This window comes from Chlorocebus sabaeus, chromosome 5 (assembly GCF_047675955.1).
Source record: "Chlorocebus sabaeus isolate Y175 chromosome 5, mChlSab1.0.hap1, whole genome shotgun sequence".
Lineage (NCBI taxonomy): Eukaryota > Metazoa > Chordata > Mammalia > Primates > Cercopithecidae > Chlorocebus > Chlorocebus sabaeus.
In genome coordinates, this window is record NC_132908.1 from 64224567 (window position 1) to 64239177 (window position 14611).

The window sequence follows — 14611 nt, forward strand, 5'->3', positions numbered from 1 at the left end:
AACCTATTTTTCAGCTATTAAATGGACCCAGGGACAGCTCTGTTTAACATCGAGGAGGCTCCTCCCTGCATGGCTATGAGAAGCACAGCAAGTCAGCTCCCAGGGTCAAGGCAGGCCTGCCTTGGGGGTCCTACATGGCTACAGACTGGGTAACAGCCCTGTCTGCTGCTGGAGATGAATTGTGGGCTTGGAGGTGAGGACAGAGCACTTAACATTAAAGTTTCCCTTTCGTAAAAATCCAAAATATTGGCCTGGCTTTCCCCTCCTCCTCCATCTACAGTTCCTCGTCCTGGCCACCTCATCTATTCCCTCCAATCCCCCAGATACTCCCCTGATGCTAAATTCAAACCTAGAAGCTTTCTCACTTACTGAGCACATCCATGGGTGCCAAAGTCCTCGGCTCCAGATGAGTCTTCAAAGCCACTTTCATTGGCTCGTAGGTGATGTCCCTTTTGTCCAGGAAGGCACAGAGCTCGTATACCTCGGAAATGGTCTCTGTCAGGGGCAGCCGGCAAGTCCCCAGCCAGTTCCTACCCAGAGGAAAGGCGTGTTATGAAGAACATCAGCATTGCACCCCAATAGAGTAAAGCCTGTAAACTTTCCATGCCTAGGATGCCTTGCCACAACACTGGCTCCAATCAGGCATTATTCACATCATTTCCTTGTTTTTTGTTTTTTGGTTTTTTTTAAGACAGAGTCTCACTCTGTCGCCAGGCTGAAGTTCAGTGGCATGATCTCAGCTCACTGCAACCTTCACCTCCCAGGTTCAAGCGATTCTCCTGCCTCAGCGTCCAGAGTAGCTGGGACTACAGGCACCCAACACCACGTCCAGCTAATGTTTTTTTTGTGTGTGTATTTTTAATAGAGACAGGGTTTCTTTTTTTTTCTTTTTTTTTTTGTTTTTGTTTTTGAGATGGAGTCTTACTCTGTCACCCAGGCTGGAGTGCAGTGGCGCGATCTCGGCTCACTGCAAGCTCCGTCTCCCAGGTTCATGCCATTCTCCTGCCTCAGCCTCCTGAGTAGCTGGGACTACAGGTGCCCGCCACCACACCCGGCTAATTTTTTGTATTTATAGTAAGGACGGGGTTTTACCATGTTGGCCAGGATGGTCTCAATCTCTTGACCTCATGATCTGCCTGCCTTGGCCTCCCAAAGTGCTGGGATTACAGGTGTGAGCCACTGCGCCCGGCCCGTTTCCTTGTTTTAACTGGAAATCTGTCTAACCTTGTAGGAGAGTAAGTCTGGATAACAGGTCACATTTTTGGAACTGAACTTGACTTATTTCAGCAAATCCCTCTAAATGGACTAATTTCATGTCTCCAGGCCCTGTTTCAGGTTCCAGGGCCAGCCGAGGGCCCAGCCACTCCCTTCTTGCCCCATACGCATTTGCCCAAGACATCTCAGTCACTGTACCACAGCCTGCCACAGTCTTGGAAAAAGACTGGGGTCTGAACATCAACCCCCTTCTCCAAACTTTCCCTTTCAAGGCACCTGTCTTTGCCCTCTGTGACATCAGGGTGGACATCTCTGAAAGAAATGGACTTTATGGGCCAAAAGAGCCCAAAACAACAATATTGGGAAAAGACAGCATTCAGGGTCAGCTGACCCTCTCACAGGGGCTCCAGAAAACCCACTTCTACCTTAAATTTTGGTACCAGACTATTTTGCGACCCTCAAGAGAGTTGCACTGTTGTTCTGCACCTCAGTTTGCCCTTCCACAAAACAGGGTTGGATTCCTTGCCCCTGCACTGAAGACATCCTGAGCTCATCCCACAAGGCAAGGGCTGGGGACCAGCACCTCTGGGAAGCCTGGCCTGGCCTGGCCTGCCCTGCTTCTAAGGAGGGCTCACCCCTGGCTATGGCCATTCTGTGTGTCCAGTGAGCCTCCCAAGAGTGGCAGAGGACCTTTGTAGAGGGGTCTGCACAGGGAGGTACCCAGCTCCCTGAGGGTGTGACTGTGGCCTGGTCACCTCAGACCTAGCACAGGGCTAGAACCAGGGAAATGGACTGCAGAGGACAGAAAGAGGAAATGGTCTGAAGCCTTTGAACCTTAGCAACCCTCGTACCTTGGCACCAGCCCTCTCCTTTGAGGCCCTAACCTGGTGGTAGTTTGGTGGTGCTGGTGATGGGAATGGCTAAAATGATGGGCTGGCCCCAAGGACACACTTCCTCTCTGGCTAGTGGGAAAGGCCCCAGTTTATTCTGAGAGGGAAGGGCAGAGCCAAGCGTGATGGGACTCAGCGTGCCCTAAGGAGGGCCTCACTTGACATGCCGAAAGAGGACGCCGTTCCCTGTGATGTACAGTCGGCTTCCGTCTAGCGTGCTCTCGATGCGAAGCTGGCCCAGCGCAGAGTCCGGGTACTTGACCAGCAGACCCAGGGCCATCGTGTAGAGCGGCTTCACAGACTCCAGGCTGACTGTGCGGGCCCCCTTCCCGGGGCTCAGGGGAGGACAGGTGGTCCGGGAACAGCCACCTGTGTCAAGGAAAAGGGTGTATAGAACTAGACTGTGAACTCTAGGAAGGTATGGTCTTCCTAGACCCCCATGGTCATAGCTGGATTGGAGGCTTTGGGGCTCGGTTCCTACTGCTACATCCATTATACCAAGGAGGCTCAGAGGGAGGATATTTCCTTGCACAGTCCAAGTCGAGATCTTCTCAAAATCAGTATAATTTTTTTGTATACTCAGGCTTAGAAATCATAACTATTTGTTGGAAGGTGAGTTGGGAGTGGGGGGATTCATTTGCTGTATCACTAGCATCTGAATTTCCTAAGTTTCAGGAAAGCAGCCATCTGGCCCCAGCCTCTGCAGGAGTCTTCATTAGTCCCAAGCTCTACTGTAACCATCCAAGGGTAAGGAACGGCAACCATAGCCTGGAAACTCAATGTGTGTTATAGGCTTCCTGGATTCACAGCCCCTATTGCTGGCTCTCCTGGGCAGAATTTCCCCCAGAGACATACCTTGTGGCATTATTTTCAGGGTGGGTATTTGGGTTGCTGGTTTATGGGTGGGACCTTTTCTCCTACAGTGAGCCCAGGGTACAGTCCAGAGAATACAGTTATCACAGCCTTCAGGACCCTGCTGCCGTGGCAACAATGTGCCAGTGGGCACACTGCTGGGGGATGTTCGTGGATCATCTCCAATCCTCAGAGCAACCCTACAAGAGGGGGTAGTGCTATCATCATTTCATGTTGAAGAAGCTGCCCTGAGAGGCTAATGAAGTATCTTGCCCTAAACTGCAAAGCTAGGCAGAGGCAGGGCTAGGATTTGAGGTCAGCTCTGTCCAGCACCAAGGTTACCACAGCTGTTTCCCTTATTGTGATGTTAAAGCCACCTTTTGTGTTTGAGGAGTGCTGCCAGCTTCCAGAGCCTGGATGTCAACACAATTCCTCCATCTTTGCATTGCTCTGTGGAGCATCTGTGTTCTCTGAGGAATAGAAGGCTTTGAGGGAAGGGGCTGAACTCACACTGCCTTAAGTGGATTCTAAGGCCCTAGGACAGGGTCCTGAGACCTGCTGCAGCATGCCACTCCCCACAGAGGGTGGGTTTCTTTTTTGAGAAGGAGTCTTGCTCTGTCACCCAGGCTTGAGTACAGTGGCATGATCTCAGTTCACTGCAGCCTCCTCCTCCCAGGTTCAAGCAATTCTCCTGCCTCAGCCTTCCAAGTAGCTGGGATTACAGGGACACACCACCATGCCCGGCTAATTTTTGTATTTTAGTAGAGATGGATTTTCACCATGTTGGCCTGGCTGGTCTTGAACTCCTGACCTCAAGTGATCTGCTTGCCTTGGCCTCTCAAAGTGCTGGGATTACAGGCATGAGCCACCAGCACCTGGTCAAGAGGATGGGTTTCTATTTGTCTGGGAGAAGGCTGGGAAATCTATGCCTGAAGATAAGGAAAGGCTTGATTGCCATGGGATAAATGTCTGGTGATGCCCAGGCCAAATTTCCCATGCGCAGTGCAGTTCTACACATTCTCAGGATGGTGGCTGAAGCCATGCTTAGGTGGCTGGTGCCCTATAACATGCACAGTAGCTTCCATGGAGGCGGAGTTGGGAAATGGAATGATGAACGGCCCTGAGGAAACCATGAGGAGAAGAACAAGCTGGAATGAGGTAGGGCTGGGAGCATGAAGGCCTGGGCTGGACAGGGGTCAGCAAGTGTCAGGAATAGGCAGAAACAGGCACAGCAGCCGGGGGTTTCCAGGTGAGGTGATGAGGGAATTTGGAGGCAGGTGAGATGCGTGAAGCACTGAGCATTTCCCACACCTCCAACCATACCTGGAAGAGGAAGGATGGGAGTGACTGGTGGGTGCTCCTAGTCCCCACCACTTTCACAAGCAGGGCAAACCTCCCCTACCCCTGAGAAGCCTGCTCTCAGGTCCGAGACATTCCAGCCTGGCTCCCCACCCAGGCTGGGCTCCTTCTGATCCAGGCTGGGCTGGGCTTCCTACAACCCTGGCTGGTTGTCCACTCCCTACCCTCAGTGGGAAGGCTGAGCCGGCAGAGCAGCATGCAGGATTTCAGGCTGTGAATCCTCTTCTTGGATTCAGAGTCAGCCAGAAGACCCACTTCTCTCACTAACCCCCAAAGCCCGAAGTGGTTGTGGAAGGGGAGATTGTTCTTGGCTTTTCCAGGTCAAACCAAGACTATCAAGGGGAGGCCAAAGTTTCCTGGCGACATACCCATGTTCATCCGGTACCACCTTATGGCTTCAGTGAGTGCAGGGATTTCCAGAATTTCCACTTCTGCTTCTAATACATCAATGTTGGAGAAATTATCCGGTAGTAAAATCTTCTGTGAGCGAAGAAAATTCACTTGAAAAACAAAGGGGAACACAGTGAGTTAATGAGGCTATTTCTGGTTTAACTGCAGGTCCTGGTTTTGGCAGATTTCTGGTGCTGTAACTTATCCTAGGTTCTCCTTGTTCTGAAACAACTTCTCAACATACCTGATTAGATTAGCTTTGAGTGTGTGGTTTTCAAGGTGAAAGACCCCACATTACTTTGTTTTCCTGTGTCTGAGGCCATGGGTGTGGCCTCCCGTGGCTTGGCCTGGGGCTCCCAAGCCAGGCCCTCCTGGTGGGCACACTGGCCCTGAGACTTACCCTGCGAGTCTTGACCCAAGAGCAGGTCATTCCAAAAGAGGGAGTTGTCTTGCTGCTTAGAGAGGAGGGGCCCGGCCGAGCCTGGGCTGGTGGGTGGCACTTGCAGTTTGTCCCTGCCTGGACTGCAGTATGGGAGGCAGAGATGGAGCCAACGCTAATGTCCTGTGTGAATCAACTTGGAGATACAGAAGCACATCACAGACAACTTTCTAGGTGACTATGAATATGAATGACTGGGGTTCCAGGCATTTGGGCTCCTAGTGTAACTTGAATGTTTACTGCCCTATCTATCTAGATAGCAGTAGCATCTTGGGGTCAAAGAGGTCATTCAGTTCGCATCCCAAACAGAGCTCATCCTGGGGCAGTAGGGGGAGAGAGCCTCTCTGTCAAAGGTGGAAAATCTCAGCCTTCCTTAGGCCACTACCTCAAGTGGACAATTCTGCTATGACTCTGAGGGAACCTGTCACTATCCACCCTCCTTCCCTTTTATTCTGAGTTTGCTGACATTAAGAGCAGGTAGCACCATCCTTTGAAACAATCTGGATTCCTCATTTTATGGTGAGAGGAACTGAGGCCTGGAGGCCAGCTGGATACATAAGGGCAGAGTAAGAAGAGAAGCCGACTGGCAACCAGCTGAGCTCCCTGCCCTTCACACCAACTCCTGTGGTCCCTGACACTTTCCAGTGCCCTTTTACAGCCAGGCCATCCCAAAACAAATAGGGAATAAAATAGCCCTGAGTCTAGCGAGATTCTAATGCTGGAATCTGCTTGCCTCCTGGAAGGCTCTGTCATGCTTCCACCATCTCTACCCAGGGAAGCTCCTGAGGCCCTGAGCTCCAAGCTGGGCCTCTGTGGGACATGTAATGGGGAGGGGTGAATGGGCCCTATCAGCCCAGCCCCCACCCCACCCCTGGACAGAGCAATCACCAATGAAGCGGAACTCGCTGCACTCGCACTCGATGAGGGCCACCGTCTCAGCCAGCCACAGCAGGTTGTCTTCAGTCACTAGGCTGGGATACTTGGCCACCAGGTCTAGGGGCAGGAAGCAGTAGTGCACCTCCTCTTCTGTGTCTAACAGGGGTGTGTCCATGAGCCCCAGAGGTGCCTTATCATGTAGGCCTGGAAGAGAACATGTAGGCAGTGTCGCTACCTCCCAGAAGCCAGGGGATCTGATTCCAGCAGGGCTTTCACTGACCCAGGGGCCCCAGAGGATGCTAGAGAGACTACCCAGGAGATGGTCCTTGCCACTTGCCAGACACATCTTCCTTCTTTCTCTTTTCAGTTGTAGCCCTAAGATTTGGAAGGCATGTGGTAGGAAGTGGGGCATGGAAGTCTATTTTTTTTTTTCTTTTCTTTTTTGAGAAGGAGTCTCACTCTGTTGCCCAGGCTGGAGTACAGTGGCACCATCTCGGCTTACTGCAACCTCTGTCTCTCACATTCAACTGGTTCTCCTGCTTCAGCCTCCCAAGTAGCTGGGACTACAGGCATGTGCCACTACACCCAGATAATTTTTGTATTTTTAGTACAGACAGGGTTTCACCATGTTGTCAGGCTGGTCTCGAACTCCTGACCTCACGTGATCCGTCTGCCTCGGCCTCCCAAAGTGCTGGGTTACAGGCATGAGCCACCGTGCCCAGCTGGAAATCTTTTTTTTTTTTCTCTATAAACAGTGAAGGGCAGTGGGACATGTGACATTTCGACTTATGTACCCAAAGTCATTAAATTCATTTACCCATTTGATCCTTTCTAACTGATCAAACCAAACACAGTGATCCACAGACAAAATAGATACTTTTGACACTCCTGGAAGCTAAAATCCATTAATAATCATAAATGTTTTGTACTCATGTCTCAGATAGGCTGAACCATGCTGCCAGGCACCTATCAAACAATGATCATTTGGGGACATTCTGTGTGTGATGATTGGAGGAAACTCGAAAGAATGGTGGCATTCCCTGATGAATAGGAGGGAGTGGAATGAAGCCTTGCCTTGCCCATGTGAAGCCAGAATGCAGAGGAGTGAGTGTGGAGGAGGATGTTGGTTCCAGCAGGCAAGCAGCCATGGAGAGGGCCTGTGGCAGGGCAGAAGATAAAAGGAGATGACAGAGACTGCCCCAGAAATCAGGCACTCTCTGCTCTCTGGATGGAAGCCATTTCTGTTAGGGTATGGAGAGGGAAAGTTGGTGTGGGCTTTAGGGAGGGCCAGTCTATCCCAATTTACCTGTAAAGGCTGGGCTTTTGATTGGAAATTCTGAGGGTTTGCTAATACACTTCCATGTACGCCAATAGTTCAGAGATGCTCTCTCAGCAACAGGTATGTCTGCAGGCCGCACGCGTAGATGGTGTTTCCCTTCCTTCAGATTATCTAGAGTCTGTTAGATAAAGAAGAGTACTATCTTGAGAATCTAAACCAAGTAACTATCTACCAATTCTAGTGTGACGATCAGGAAAAACAGTATGTGACTTACTTTGGTTTTCTTCTTTTTTTTTTTGAGACAGAGTGTCGTTTTGTTGCCCAGGCTGAAGTGCAGTTGTGTGATCTCAGCTCACTGCAACCTCCACCTCCTGGGTTCAAGCGATTCTCCTGCCTCAGCCTCTCGAGTAGCTGGGATTACAGGCACCTGCCACCATGCCCGGCTAATTTTTCTCTTTTTTTTTCTTTTTTTTTTTTTTTTTGTATTTTTAATAGAGACGGAGTTTCACCATGTTGGCCAGGCTGGTCTTGAACTCCTGATCTCAGGTGATCCATCTGCCTCGGCCTCCGAAAGTTTTGAGATTACAGGCATGAACCACCGTGCCCAGTGACTTACTTTAACTGTTTTGAAATAAATTAGGCAATCACACACACAAAAAATGTAAAAATGTAGGGCTATAGGGTGACATGCTGATATTCAAAGTCCCAATGATTATTTCTCTTCTGATTTTTGAAACAAGTTTTATTATACTTTTATGTTGAGTAATAGTAATTTATCTTGCACAATCTAAAGAGTAATTTCTATTTAATCATTAAAAACTTGTTATTTTCTGCTATCATTTTCCTTCAAGTGCTCAAAACCACTTTTGACCTGTTATAATCGTGATTTGCTATTGTTTGTGTTCATCCTAACCCTGGGTAGTGATCTAAGTGGGGAGATTGAGGTATAATAAACATGTCTTATATTGCCACAGGGCTCCATATTTTTCAATGCACTTTGACACATGTTTGCTCATTTACCATGACATGACTCTGTGAGACAGATGTGGTTGGTGTCTTACTGATGAGGCAGCTGAGGTCAAAGGCTTTGCAGCCTGCCCAAGCAGTCTTCCAAGTCCAGAGCTTGTCAGCTTGAAGGATCAAGCGACCAGGGGTGGGCTGAAGCTGGAGTGGAGCACCCTAACTAGGCAAGCCTGAAGCTCAGGGCGGTCTTTGTGCCGCCCTTACCCAGGGACCCATTCTCCCTCAAAAGTCCTGCAGGGGGCAGATTATCATAACATCAGCCCTTTTTTTTTTTTTTTTCCTGCCTTTACTCTAGAAGAAGATACATAGGATTTTCCCAGTAAATGTCTGGATATAGCAGGGCAAGTGGTACTTTAAAGGCACCAGGTCCTCATAATGGACAGATGCCCCAGATTCAGTCTGAAACTAACAAAAGTATCTGCCTCTAAATGCTGCTATGTCAATGAAGCCCTTGTGAAGTTGCTCTCAAAAATCCTGAGCATTGAGACTGGCCCTCTGGTGGCCAAGCTATAAACTGTGCCCGCATAATCACTTAAGGTCGATGCAAAAGAAGGTGGGCCAGAGTGGGAGAATCTTTCCCACTTTGGATGGTTGGAGGGTTTGCAAAAGCACTGGGCAATGGTGGGATCATGGGGAGTGCTTTCCTGTGGCAGTGAACAATGGGGGAGACAGTGTGTGTGTAGAACGCTGGAAGACAGTCTGTCATTCATTTGAGAAATACTCATTGTGCATCACCAGGGCCACAGTCAGACACTGTGCCTGCCCTCAAGAAGCTCTCAGCTTGGGAGAGAAGAAAGACATGAAAAACCACAATTTACGTATACTGAGATTAGAGCCAGTGTCCATTTACGAAGTTTCTGGACCTCCAGGAACCCTGGGATTTCTTTCCACAGCATTAGAAGGGAGTATTAGAGTCTCCCTCTGTCACCCAGGCTGGAGTGCAGTGGTGCAATCTAGGTTCACTGCAACCTCCGCCTCCTGGGTTCAAGTGATTTTCCTGCCTCAGCCTCCCAAGTACCTGGGATTACAGGTGCCTGCCACCATGCCCGGCTAATTTTTGGATTTCTAGTAGAGACGGGGTTTCACCATGTTGGCCAGGCTGGTCTCGAACTCCTGGTCTCAAATGATCCACCAACCTTGGCTGGTGCTGGGATTATAGGTGTGAGCCACTGCGCCCGGCCTGTCTCTCCATTTTCTCTCCTTTCCCCTAGTCCTGGTCCCCTAGCCCCCAGGTCCTCTCCACACAGTGATCTTTCAAACATATGAGGTGAGTCCAAATCACTCCTCATCTTAAAAAACTTTAGTGCTTCCTGTTGCTATGGGATAAATCCAGATTCTCCTTTGCATTGCACATAATGTCCTTCACAATCAATGGAGGGAGTAGGGTATACATGAAAAGCACAAGGGCTTTGAACTCAGCATATCTGGGGTAAATCCTGACTCTGTCACTTAAGAGCTAACATTTATTAGCCATGGACTTTTAAACTGAATCCTTCCAATCTTCCCCTGACAACAAACTAGGCTCTGGTATCATCACTCCCTTTGAGCACATGGGAAACTAGGTCCAGGAAGAGGTAGGGGACTAAGTGCACCAAGTAAGTGGAGATGCTAGGAACAAAACCCAGGACTCTGGAGCCCAAGCCCTTAGCGACTGTTTTCTTTTTATTGATATGTAATAGTTGTTCATATTTTTGGGGTACATGTAATATTTTGACACATGGATACAATGTATAATGATTAATTTAGGGTAATGAAGATATCCATCACGTCATTTTTTTTTTTTTTTTTTTTTTTTTTTGAGACAGAGTCTCACTCTATCACCTAGGCTGGAGTGCAGTGGCATGATCACAGTTCACTGCAGCCTCGACATACTGGGCTCAACTGATCCTCCCACCTTACCCTCCTGAGTAGCTGGGACCACAGGTGCACATCACGACACCCTACTATTTTTTTTTTTTTTTTTTTTTGAGACAAGGTCTCACTCTGTTACCCAGGCTGGAGTGCAGTGGCACAATCTTGGCTCACTGCAACCTCCACCTCCCAGGTTCAGGTGATCCTCCCACCTCAGCCTCTGGAATAGCTGGGACCACAGGCATGCACCACCACACCTGGCTAATTTTTTTGTATTTTTAGTAGAGGTAGGGTTTCACCACATTGCCCTGGCTGGTCTCAAACTCCTGGACTCAAGTGATCTGCCTACCTCAGCCTCCTAAAGTACTGGGATTGCAGGCATGATCCACCACGCCCGGCCCACAGCCAGCTAATTTTTAAGTTTTTTTGTAAAGACAGGGCTTTGCCATGTTTTCCAGGCTGGTCTTAAACTCCTGGGCTTAAGCGATCCTCCCACATTGGCCTCCTGGGATTATAGGCATGAACCACTGGGACAGACCCATCACCTCAAACATTTATCTTTTCTTTGTAATAGAAACATTCCAATGATTTTCTTCTAGCTAGTTTGAAATATACAATATATTATTGTTAACTATAGTATTCCTAGCACACTACCAAATACAAGAGCTTATTCCTTTTATTTGACTGTATTGTACCCATTATTCAAATTCTTTTCATCCCCTTCCCTCCTCCTACTTCTCCCAGCCTCTGCTGCCTTCCACTTGTCATGCAACTTCTCCAAGCCTCAGGTTCCTCACAGGCAAAGTCGAGGCAGTAAAATCTGGAAGGTGTTGTAAGGATTAAATGAAACAGTATGTTAATTTCCTTTCTCTTGGAGGTCATATCCTAAATTTCCTTCCTCCCTCCCTCCCTCCCTCCTTTCCTTCCTTCTTTCCTTCTTTCTTTTCTTTTCTTTTTTTTTTTTTTTTTAATAGGGCCTTGCTGTGTCACCCACACTGGAGTGCAGTGGTACAATCATCATGGCTCATTGCAGCCTCGACCTCTTGGGCTTAAACAATCCTCCTGCCTCAACCTCCCAAGTAGCTGGATCACAGCTGTGCGCCACAACACCCCACTAACTTTTTGATATTTTGTAGAGATGAGGTCTTGCTATGTGGCCCAGGCTGGTCTCAAACTCGTTAGCTCAAGTGATCCTCCCACCTCGGCCTCCCAAAGTGTTGGGATTACAGGCATCAGCCACTGCACCCAGCCTAAATTACCTTTCCAGCCTCATCTCCCATCATTCTTTATGTTTACACCCCATCATCAGTGACACTAAACTCCACAAAACTCCAAAAACACATCACATTCTTTGACACCTCCCTAGCTTTGTGTACGCTATTCCATCTGCCCAGAATACTCCTCCCCATTCTGTTCCTGAAGAGGCTGGAACCTTTCTGAGCCAGAATGGGTCATCCTCCCACTTTGTTCCCATAGACACCCAACACTTTCACTTCTCTCTGCAGGCCTCTGGCTTAGTTTCAGGCCAGTTCTTCCCCCTATACCAAGCTTCCTGGGGAGAGGCTGGTTTGATGCATCCCCATTTTGTATTCTAGAACCTAGCATGCATATGAAAGAATGCATGAAAATGGAGGGCTAGCCAGGTGCGGTGGCTCACACCTGTAATCCCAGTACTTTGGGAGGCCGAGCTGGGCAGATCACTTGAGGTCAGGAGTTTGAGACAAGCCTGGCCAACATGGTGAAACCCTGTCTCTACTAAATATACAAAAAATTAGCCAGGCTTGGTGGTGCATGCCTGTAGTCCCAGCTACTCTAGAGGCTGAGGCAATCATTTGAACCTGGGAGGCAGAGGTTGCAGTGAGCTGAGATCACGCCACTGCACTCAAGCCTGGGAGACAGAGCGAGACTCCAGCTCAAAAAATAAATAAATAAATAAATAAATAAATAAATAAATAAAAGGAAAAGGAAGGGCTGGAGGGCTGATTTTCTGCAAAGAAAAGCAAAAAGAGACATGGGAGATCTCCAAAGGAACGAACAGAGTAGACTGCACTCATAAAACTGAGAAAGATGGAAAGATGTTGAGTATCCAAAACCACAGGAAAAACCAGCACAAGATTTCAATGGGCAGAGCCTATGGAGTTCAGAGGACAATGAAGACAGGGATTCCACCTTGGAATCTGGAGGCCAGAGGGAAGACCTAAGCGGGAGAGGGACAGGGATGAAGGAGAGGGAGAGAGGATGGCAAGAAGAAAGAGTTCAGCTTAGGTCTGATTTGTGATGGACAGAAAGACAGTAGGTGAAGTAGCAAGAAAAGGGTGAAACTAGGGAGAGTCAGCTAGGGGAGCCTAGCACTCTAAGCCCATGCTCAGTGGACCGCATCACAGGAAGCTGAACCTGCCACTTACTTCACCTGCAGATTCAAGCCCCAAGATTCTGTCTCAATGGAGAAAATAATAGTGCCCTTGAACAAGTCTAAATTGGCCACATAGGAGGAGGCCTGTGGTGGGGAGAGGAGGATATAAATCCCTGTGCAGGACAACACTCCTATTTGGAGGTGTTTGGTACTGGATGTGTCCTCTGGAATGGGTCAGTAATGACAGTCTAGCTAGTTTGAGAGGAGATGTGCTAGTTGAGGAGAGAATGATCTATTTTGCAGAAATGAAATCTTCATTTCCTGCTATTTTCAAGCATGTAAAGTGCTAGCAGCACCACTTCCCCCAAGAAAAGTATGCCTGAGAAACCTTAAAAGAAAGAAAAACTGGCCAGGCACGGTGGCTCACACCTGTAATCCCAGCACTTTGGAAGGCCGAGGAGGGTGGATCACGAGATTAGGAGACTGAGATCATCCTGGCTAACACAGTGAAACCCCGCCTCTACTAAAAATACAAAAAAAATTAGCCGGGCGTGGTGGCGGGTGCCTGTAGTCACAGCTACTCGGGAGGCTGAGGCAGGAGAATGGCATGAACCCGGGAGGCAGAGCTTGCATGAGCTGAGATTGCGCCACTACACTCCAGCCTGGGCGACAGAGCGAGACTCAGTCTCAAAAAAAAAAAAAAAAAAGAGAGAGAAACTAAAACAAACAAGTCCACAAAGATTGCCATCCTTGCCAGTCAGGTCATGCTGCATGCCAGGCCCAGGCATCGGCCTTGACCTAGGCTCAGGAGCCTCAACAAGGCTGTTTTCCAAACTCTGTCAACCAATACTTGCTCTGACTTCTAGAAATACAAGTCCTCTACTCACGGAAAGCCATTCGGGTGCTATAAGAAATCACAGAGGCCGGGCGCGGTGGCTCAAGCCTGTAATCTCAGCACTTTGGGAGGCCAAGACGGGCGGATCACGAGGTCAGGAGATCGAGACCATCCTGGCTAACACGGTGAAACCCCGTCTCTACCAAAAAAATACAAAAAACTAGCCGGGCGAGGTAGCGGCGCCTGTAGTCCCAGCTACTCGGGAGGCTGAGGCAGGAGAATGGCGGGAACCCAGGAGGCGGAGCTTGTAGTGAGCCGAGTTCGTGCCACTGCACTCCAGCCTGGGCGACAGAGCGAGACTCCGTCTCAAAAAAAAAAAAAAAAAAAAAAAGAAATCACAGAAACCATTCCTCAGCCCCTCACTTACTTATTTTTGGTCTGCCAGTTTCCCCTAATAGATATAATCTCCCCAAGACCTCAGGACCTTGGTTGTTTTGTCCTCTGCTGTATTTGCAGCACCTAGAACAAGGCCTGTGGGGCCTCAATACCTTTTTGTTCAATGAATGGCTAAATGAATGAAGAACATTCCAGAGAGCCTGGGCTTCCAGCTGCCCTCTAGCTTTGCTGACTGAAGTTGCCACAGAATGTGTGGCTGGTCTGCTATAGGCTGACTTCAAGTCTGCTTTCATCTGCCTGAATACAACTTCTAGGAATTTTACTTTTCACATGTTATGAGCTGGAAAAAGTTATTGGAGAGAGGATTTCTTAAGGGAAATACAGACCTTAAATCAATTCAGATAGCTAATTTCTAGCACAAGGATAACTGATGTTGCTTTAGGCCTAGATAGTGGTGAAAAAAATATGTCAATCAGAAGCAACATAAAACTGATGGCGTGGGGAAGTATGTGTATGTATATGTGTGGTTGCAAAGATGGCTGACAAATGTACCCTGCTGGCAGAGCTTTGGGACTTAGCAGAGGTTTTCCAAAGCAGCAGCAGTTCTCAGAGATGCCTTATGCTGTGATGTAGGCTGTTGGAAAGAATGTGATGGTAAAGGAGCTTGGGGGAACTTGCAAATCCCTGACTGCCTTGAAAAGACAAGGAGGGCCAGCACTGCTTTAAGGCTCAAAGAAACCAAGGCTGGTAGAACAAAAGGATGTGCAGAACAGCTGCTGTCAGCCCCCAAAGCCAAACAAGACTCAGCTTTTTGCATTTCAAATCTACCCCTTCACTGCTGGCTCCAGTCCCC

General features: G+C 48.6%; 1 protein-coding gene and 1 long non-coding RNA gene across 5 annotated transcripts in view; one reads left to right on the top strand and one right to left on the bottom strand.

Moving 5' to 3' along the window:
- KCTD19 (potassium channel tetramerization domain containing 19) overlaps positions 1–14611 on the bottom strand; it is a 38434-nt gene that overhangs the window by 7414 nt on the left and 16409 nt on the right. For all 4 annotated transcript variants that reach the window (XM_073015458.1, XM_073015459.1, XM_038008355.2 and 1 more), the window contains exons 3-7: positions 7328–7478; positions 6034–6225; positions 4685–4816; positions 2264–2474; positions 370–530 (exon numbers count right to left, since the gene is read on the bottom strand). In XM_073015458.1, the coding sequence (XP_072871559.1) occupies positions 370–530; positions 2264–2474; positions 4685–4816; positions 6034–6225; positions 7328–7478 (847 nt within the window). The remainder of the gene's footprint in view (positions 1–369; positions 531–2263; positions 2475–4684; positions 4817–6033; positions 6226–7327; positions 7479–14611) is intronic.
- Positions 2613–8271, top strand: LOC140711688 (uncharacterized). The gene is made up of 3 exons (XR_012092958.1): positions 2613–2852; positions 4637–4839; positions 6962–8271. It is a non-coding gene; the product is annotated as an uncharacterized lncRNA (long non-coding RNA).